This window comes from Gopherus evgoodei, unplaced genomic scaffold (genome assembly GCF_007399415.2).
Source record: "Gopherus evgoodei ecotype Sinaloan lineage unplaced genomic scaffold, rGopEvg1_v1.p scaffold_109_arrow_ctg1, whole genome shotgun sequence".
NCBI lineage: Eukaryota > Metazoa > Chordata > Testudines > Testudinidae > Gopherus > Gopherus evgoodei.
Genome location: NW_022059772.1, coordinates 29,405 through 37,915, shown reverse-complemented (window position 1 = coordinate 37,915; position 8,511 = coordinate 29,405). Strand labels below are relative to the sequence as shown.

Sequence of the window (8,511 nt, the reverse complement as noted above, 5' to 3'; positions counted from 1 at the left end):
AATAGTATGTAATCTTTGGTCAGAAGATGTAGCAACATATAACTGTGATAGAGAGTCTAGACTGTAATGGCTTTGTTTATTTATTTAATTATATAAAGAACCTTCTATCAGCTCAAATGTTTGTGAGAATTGTCAGAACCCCCAAAATGAGTAGCAGGAATGGCAAGTATAGGCAAGAGGCAAAGACTTAAGCAAATATGGTCTTGGAAATAGACTCAGCAGGTCCTCAGGATAGCAGGATGGTGACAACCTTAATGCTTAATCACACCTTAAGGAGAAACCACAGCTCCATGGATTCATAAGTATTGATGATGTGGGTTCAGCTGTTATTCTCATCTTGTTTTTCTAGTTCTGTGATTTTGTTTATGTTGATCATGATATTAATAAAACTCATAGTCTCTGTGTGTCTCACCAATCATCTTCTTTATTAATCTCTAAGTAGCCACTAAAGAATGAAACTATTAGTGACAAATTCATTTTGCACCCCAAATTAATTTAAAAGCTATAAGGTGGAGATTAGAACTGGCTGCAACATGGTATTTACGTTTCTTGGGAAATTCTGACATTTCAAATTTTGTTTTCATTCCAAGCCAAAATGAAAATTGAAATGTCAAAATTTCCTGCAGAACAAAAATTCTGAAAAAAAATATGTTGAATATCTGGATAGAAAAATAATAAGAACACAATATCAATGGATAGGAACCACATGCATCATTTCCACATTGTCAGGGCTAGAAATCAGGAGTCCCTAGCTCCCAGTCATGAGCTCAGCCATTGAGCACTAGCCATTCTGCCCTGTATCTTTGTTTTCACATTAGTTGGGTGAAATTTTAGACCACACACACAGCACAAAAAGGTTAAGTTTTGCCTCTGGTCCTCTCCTTTTGAGTTGTGCAGGGCTCCAGGGTCATGTGCAGTGCTGGGGAGGAGCTGGTTGTTGTGGTACATGTAGGTACCAGTGACATAGGGGAAGGTAGGAGAAGGGTCCTGGAGGTGAAATTTAGGCTGCTAGGTAAGAGATTAAAGTTCAGGACCTCCATGGTAGCATTCTCTGAAATGCTTCCAGTTCCACACACAGGGCCAGCTAGACAGAGTTTCAAAACATGTGTGAGATGATAGTGTAGGGAGAAGGATTTTAGGTTTATTAGACACATAACTTTAAAAATCTTGTCCAAAGTGACTCTCCATTTCCCTGAGTCTAAATTTCTAGTAATCTAAGATGTCCAGCTGCAAATCCATCCCTGTGTGAAACAGATTCATATGCAGGGTTCTGTATGTTTGATTTCTTTCCTCTCTTTTGTTACTAAGGGCAATTAGAGTTTCTTGGAAACATTGTGGCAGAAGATCTTTGGGGATAATTCACTCGTGGTCATGAAAACATATATAAATAATTGTAGTGTGGCACTTTGGGAATCCTGTTTAGATTGTGCCATTCACTGCTATCCAGGTGAATTAGACAGGGATTTTTATTGAGGACATTTGGGGGTGGGGGAGTTCCCTGTTTCTTGATTCCACTGGCATTTAGATTAGTAGATTAATTAATGGATCATTCTTGAAGCAAATCAAAGCCAGCTGGCCAGATCCTAAGAAGTACAGCAAACGCTGAAGTCATTGTAGCCACACAGATTTATGCAATCTGGGAATCAGGCCCATTGACTCCAAAGAGGCTGTGCTGAATTATACCAGTTTAGGGACCTTGTTCAATATGGTGAGTGTGTGTTTGTCTGAGTTTGTGTACAGTTCATTTGGTACGTGTTTGTTTCCTTTACTCTTTCGGTGTGTATGAGTGTAGAACTGTATTTTTCTGGAATTTGTATGGATGTGTTTGTAGTTCTATATGGGTGAGATCATGTTTGTCTGATCATATTTGTGTGTTTTATTTTGTTTGTAGGTTTGTGTATGTGATTCTGTTTGCAGTTGTTTGTGTTATTGTGTTTTTTATGGGCATATACCTGGGTTAACCATTTTTTGCATGTTCTTAAGTGAGTGTCTAACTGCATTTGTCTGCTCATGTGTGTGTGTCTCATTGTGATTGACTGTAGGTTTGTGTGCGAGATTGTCTGTTGTGAATGTATGTTCATCTGTGTATGTTTAATTGTTTTGGGGGGGATTTTCCAAAGAAACTAAATGAGTAAGGAGAACTAGTCACACAAAAACTCCAGAGACATGTATCTCTGTCTTTCTAGGCACTTTTAAAAATCCTACACAAGGTCTGAGGTTGTTTTGGATATTGTGTCTTTGTGTTCATGTGTTTGTCATGGAAACATAGCTCTGGAAACGTTCTTGAGAAGTCATCAAATCCTGCCCGCTGTGCTGAGGCAGGAAACCTAGACCATCCCTGACAGATGTTTGTCCACCGTCTTCCTATAAACCTCCAGTGATGGGATTCCACTGACACCCTTGGAAGCCTTTCCCAGAGCGTAACAGCCCTTATTTCATTATAGAGACAAGGTGGGTGAGGTAATATCTTTAATTGGACCTCCTTTTGTTGGTGAGCTTAGACACAGCTCTTCTTCAGGTCATTATTTCATTATGTCATTGTGTTTGTATGTTGTGTAATATGTGAAAGATGGTTTCAAAGAGGACTGTGATCAATTGTTCTCCTTGTCCACTAAGGGTAGGACAAGGAGGAATCACTGTAGTTTGCATCTGGACAGATTCAGGTTAGATATTAGGAAATTCTTTCCCGCTCTAAGTATAGTTAAACTCTGGAACAGGTTACTTAGAGAGGTTGTGGAATCCCCGTCACTGGAGATTTTAAAGAAAAAGTTGGGCAAACACCTGTCAGAACTGATCTAAGTGTATTTGGTCCTGCCTCAGCACCGGGATCTGGACTAGATGACCTGTTGAGATCTCTTCCAGCCCCACATCTCTGTGATTCGATGTCTACTTATATTTGTAGATTTGTTTGTGTCAGATTATTGTGTATGTATCTTGATAATTAAAGCAAGATTTTTCAAAGGGAGCTATGGACCAGTTTTTTAAAGATATTGAGGCACCTCGTGGGATTTTCAAAAGATCTAGGTGCCTAACTCCCATTGAAATCATTTGGACCGTAGTGATTTTGGATGCCTCAATTTTCAGTTTTCTAATGTGTGATGCCTCAAAGAGGGCTGATTTTCAGAAACTGATGAAGAATCATGTCCCCTTAAGGTAACTTAAATTGGGCAACTCAGAATCTTTTAGGCAGCTTTGAAAATCTTAGTCATAGGGAGATATTTTTAAAGGCACAAGGGATAGTTAGGCCTCTGGATCCCATTTCAAAGGCAGCCTGTCTTTAAAAATCCTCCCCCTTCCCCAGTGCCAACTCTCAGTGCCATATTAAATATTGTACCTGAGCTTCTACTCATCTGGGCAGCCCCTGAAAACTCAACATAACTTGACTAAGTATGAGTGCCATGTCTTGTCTAAATGAACACTTAGTTTGCAGCAAGCTGGGAAGCACTAAGTATCGGACTGGATAATGCTGCCACACACTAATAGCTCCCAAGTGCTCTTTGAGAGCTATTATGCAAAGCAAGCTAGGAGACTATTAGTGCACTGTGGCAGTGTTCAGATGGACACTTGTTACATGGCAGGCTAGCGTGGGGTAGATTTACATTTGGCACTAAGTGTCCATGCAGATAAGACCTCAGCGGCAGTATGAAAGTCTTTGGGCTTGTGTGCTTTATGGCAAGGTGGGAGAGGAATATTAGTTAGGTGAGGAGGAGAGAGTGGGAGGTGGCCACAGACAGGAAGAACATAGAAAGAAAGCAAGAGACAGATAGACACCCGAGAAAGAAAGAAAGAAAGAAAGACTAATCTAGCCATGATGATGACGATAGATAGATTAGATAGGAGTGAGTGAGTGATTAGCAGGAGATAAGGGGAACTAGTTGATTCTTTCTTCTACCGCTGAAAAGTGTTATTAGGTTTATATGTGTCATATTTAGTGATGTACCTGGGTATGGGCCCAGATGGGATGTAGATGAGGAAATGGTATGTGCTGGTTGGCTGGGAGGTGGTATAGAAAATGCATGGAGGTGGCAGTGGCAAAGGTTGGTATGAAACACACCAGCAATAGGAGAACTTTGTGGAGCATTATTAATTTAGTACCAGAGTTGTATAGAAGGGAATTTTCTGATACAGGATTCCTATTGTGTTGACCTGACCAGAACTGAAACAGCATTCTCTCCTCACAGCGCTATAGGTAGGGGTTATCCTCTCCTCAATCAATGATTAATTTGAGTCTGCAGCCCAAATTTGTATTGAGTAGAAATAGCTAAGCACACAACAGCACAGAGACGCTCAAACATATACAGACACAGAAATCATACATATACGCTACTGCACTTACATGCCCATAAACAAGTAAACACACACACTTTCACTACCACAAATACACACAGAAAAACATACATAGATAACGCACCCAATCATATCATAGAATCATAGAATATCAAGGTTGGAAGGGACTTCACGAGGTTATCTAGTCCAACTCCCTGCTCAAAGCAGGACCAATTCCCAACTAAATCATCCCAGCCACGGCTTTGTCAAGCCTGACCTTAAAAACCTCAAAGGAAGGAGATTCCACCACCTCCCTAGGTAACCCATTCCAGTGCTTCACAACCCTCCTAATGAAAAAGTTTTTCCTAATATCCAACCTAAACCTCATACACATATACATACGCATTGAAACACACACATGCAGATGCTACCAGAATCACACAAAAGCACACACAACTGAACACACAAACACCTAAATACAAATCAACAAACATTCATAACTGTATACATACACAACTGAACACAGACACTACCACAGTCACACAGAATCACATACACAATCACATACAACACAACCATATATATAAAGAAAATTGAAATGAGACACTACTGCAATCATATACACAATGACCAACATACACAACACACACAATCAAATATACAAAATAAAACTCTCACAGACACACACACAACCAGATACAGTTATAAACACAATAATTCAAACAAAAATACACACATGAAGAGACACAGATACACTTTCTTGCCTTTATATTGCACAATTTAAGATGAAATTATCCCCTAAAATTTTCTGTCCTAGTTCACAAACAACCTAAATCTGAGATTCCCAAAAGTCACCTAAGAGATTTAGATGCCCAGTTCTCACAAACTGTAATTAGGACTAGGCATCCAAATCCTTTAGGTGGCTTTGAAAACCTTAGCCTCATTCCCTTTAGAGTCATCTCTCTCAGCTTTGAAGAAATGGCAAATAAAACTGCCCCGACTGAATTCATCATCATGGGGTTCTCCAACCTCCAGCAGCTGCAGTTCTTGCTCTTTAGTGTCTTCTTGGTCACCTACCTCTGCACTCTGGTGGGGAACATCTCCATCATTGTTATTGTCTGGACAGATCCCCAGCTCCGCAACCCTATGTACTTCTTCCTGGGAAACCTCTCTTTCCTGGACATCTGCTACACCACCACCAATGTCCCCCAGATGTTGGTGCACCTGTTGGCAGAGAGGAAAAGGATCAGTTATGCAGGATGCATCACGCAGCTCTATTTTTTCCTCTCCTTGGTGGGTACAGAGTGCATCCTTCTGGCTGTGATGGCTTATGATCGCTATGTGGCGATATGCAACCCCTTGCACTACTTGGTTATCATGAGGAAAGCTCTCTGCCTCAAGCTAGCTGGTGCCTGCTGGGCCAGCGGCTTCCTCAGCTCTGTGGTGCACACATTTTTCACCTTCTGGCTGCCTTTCTGTGGGGCCAACCAGCTCAACTACTTTTTCTGTGACATCCCACCCCTCCTCAAACTCTCCTGTGGGGACACCTCCCTCTATGAGATCATCCTGCTTGCCATTGGGGTCTTCATCGGGTGGACCCCATTCCTGTGCATAGTCCTGTCTTATGTTTACATCATCTCCACCATCCTGAAGATACGCTCCACAGAGGGGAGACTCAAAGCTTTCTCCACCTGCGCGTCCCACCTGACCATCGTCCTGCTGTACTACGGAAGCTCCATCTTCGCTTACGTCCGGCCCATCTCCAGCTACTCGCTGGACAATGACAGACTGATCTCGGTGCTTTACAGCATAGCAACCCCCACGATGAATCCACTGATATACACCCTGAGGAACAAGGATGTAAAGGGAGCTCTGAGAAAAGTTTTCATGGGGAAATTGTGTTTGCAATGAAAGGGGCAAATTTCCCCTCCCAGAGGCTTCTAGATATTATCTGGGGGCTAAAGTTCTTTCTTTTGCGTTTTCCCATCTATGTTCAGTAGAACTGGTGAAAACATGAAAAAAAATAACATTTACAACAATATACAATAAAAATTTAGACATTGTTTTCAGTTTGAACATTGAAATGGTCCTGTTTTTGTCTTTTTTGCTTAAACATTGTACTGAATTGCTAATGATGGGTTTTGTTTTTTTTTACAATATTTAAGTGAAATTGTATTCAAAATAATTCTCAATATGATTAGCACAATCTTTCATTTACTGAAACTCCTCAAGTTAAAAAACAAACAAACAATTGCAATAAAATGTTTCTAACATAAAACTAATTGCAAAAAAACCCCTACAAAATTAAAATGTCCACAACTTTTTACACACTCACACCACACATTTATGAAAGACCATTTTTTTAAGATTTTTTTTTCTGTTTCAAAATGTTTGGTCTCCTCCAATAGTAACAAAACAAAATATAAAATAAAACAAAATAAATAAAAAGCAACTCATCAGCTCATCTCACAGAACAGAGAACAAAAAAGACAAGTGAATTAAAAAAAAAAAGCTTTATTTACAAAGCCCTGTATGTACGGGGAGACTTTGGCAAACCAGTAAAATGCTTGAAACCACTGTGGCTTATTATTAAAGACAGCCTAGTCAGCAAGCTGTTAAAAGCAAGTCTCAGCTTGACCAAGGCAGGAGGGGAGGGGGGTTTAGGGTGCCACTGAAAGGCCAGCTTGACCCCGCGTTCTTCCTGATAAGAATTGCGTTAAAGTTGCTGATACATGCCTTTGAAAAGAGCAGGATGTACCCTCAGGAATGTCTACTAGGGTCTCAAGGCTGCAGGCTCTGGAAAGACTCACTCCTGGTTAATCAATAATCAGAAGGAACCTCTTGCTCGATCATTAAAACTGCTTACTTAACAAGGTTTCTTTAATTACTAATGTATAAATAAGGGGAAAAAGCTTGAGACTGGTCTCTCCCTCTGGATGCATCTTGTGTTCCCCATCGGCAGATGGGCTGCCACTGTGCCACTCGAGAGCTACACTCAGCTTTGGTAATTATCAAGGGTTGGGGGTGTTTTACTAATCTTGTTGCGGATGTGTGTAAGTGCTTGAGACTAATAAAGTTTAGCTTTAAGTAAAAGCACTCTTGTGTTGTCCTGTTTGTGCCAGCCATCTATAGATCAGAGGGCCGTGTCTCTCCTGATTTATTTCCTGACACTTCCTTGCACAAAGCAAAGTTACCAAGAGCTTTGGGTTGAAAGAACCCAGGGTAACATGTAAATTGATCAGTAAATGAAATGGCAGAGAACAGTAACAAATGGCAAAGAGGGGTTTAGACTGGTTGTAAGATGGCACCATTGATAAGGAGGCACAATGTATAATGGATGCTGGTGGTTGTAGGCCTTGATGGAGTCCTATGCATGAGAACCAGTATGAATCAAAGGCTGGGAACCAGAGTAGGCCTGGCTTTGGCAAAATAGCAATGCACCAGGTGACAGCTAACCAGGTAAGCCCATTCCTGACCGGAGAGGATGGTACAAAAACACACAGATCTCTCAAGTAACTATGTAAAGACATTTTTTAGAAATGGTACAAGAACACACCAACCCCTCGTTAGAAAAGGAGAGAATGACAGGATAATGGGTGAGGATGTTTTGTTCGAAGTAGCAGGTACGAGGACAAGGATGGTAGCTAACATCTGGAGTGTAAAACATAACTTGTTTGTATCGATGTATAAAAGGAGATATTCCAGGAGGGGCATCTTTGAGTTGGCCTAGGGGACAGGACCATAGTGTCCTGACTGAGCCAGTACCATTGTCACAGGCATATATGTGCTAGTGAATTAGTAACCATTGAGCCAGGGCGCTAGTGCTGGGCTTCGTCAACAATAAACCTTGTCGAGGGCCTTCACCACCCAACTGGACCTGCGGTCTTTCTTTATGAGTAATTGAGGTCTCCTGAACAGGCAACCTGCGTCCTCTGCTCATGCAGCTGACACTGGAGCTCCAAGAACAGCAGCACTGAGCAGCTGGAGCAACTTAGCAGCCTTAACAACTCTTCGCAGCACTAACAAGAGAAAGGGGTGGCTAGCCTGCACAATGGGCACTGGGGCAGCAGAGGGTGAGGGTGGGGAAGGGACAGCTATTCTGTGTAATTGGCACTGGGGGTAGCAGAGGGTGAGGGTGGGACATCAAGGGAATTTCAGCCATACCTTTGGTTAGTTTAGCACCACCTTCATCTTCAATAGTCGTAGGAAAAGTTGCAGTAGTCACTGTATCAGAAATTACAACAG

The 8,511-nt window shown here is 41.4% G+C and overlaps 1 protein-coding gene across 1 annotated transcript; it reads left to right on the top strand.

Moving 5' to 3' along the window:
• The first annotated feature begins 5,229 nt into the window (after positions 1-5,229).
• Positions 5,230-6,177, top strand: LOC115639717 (olfactory receptor 5V1-like). The gene has a single exon (XM_030542664.1). The coding sequence runs from the start codon at positions 5,245-5,247 to the stop codon at positions 6,175-6,177; it is 933 nt and encodes a 310-aa protein (XP_030398524.1). The 5' UTR covers positions 5,230-5,244.
• The last annotated feature ends 2,334 nt before the right edge of the window (positions 6,178-8,511 follow it).

Coding starts and splice junctions, on each gene's coding strand:
- LOC115639717 (XM_030542664.1), top strand. CDS start 5,245: ATGGCAAATAAAACTGCCCCGACTGAATTCATCATCATGGGGTTCTCC.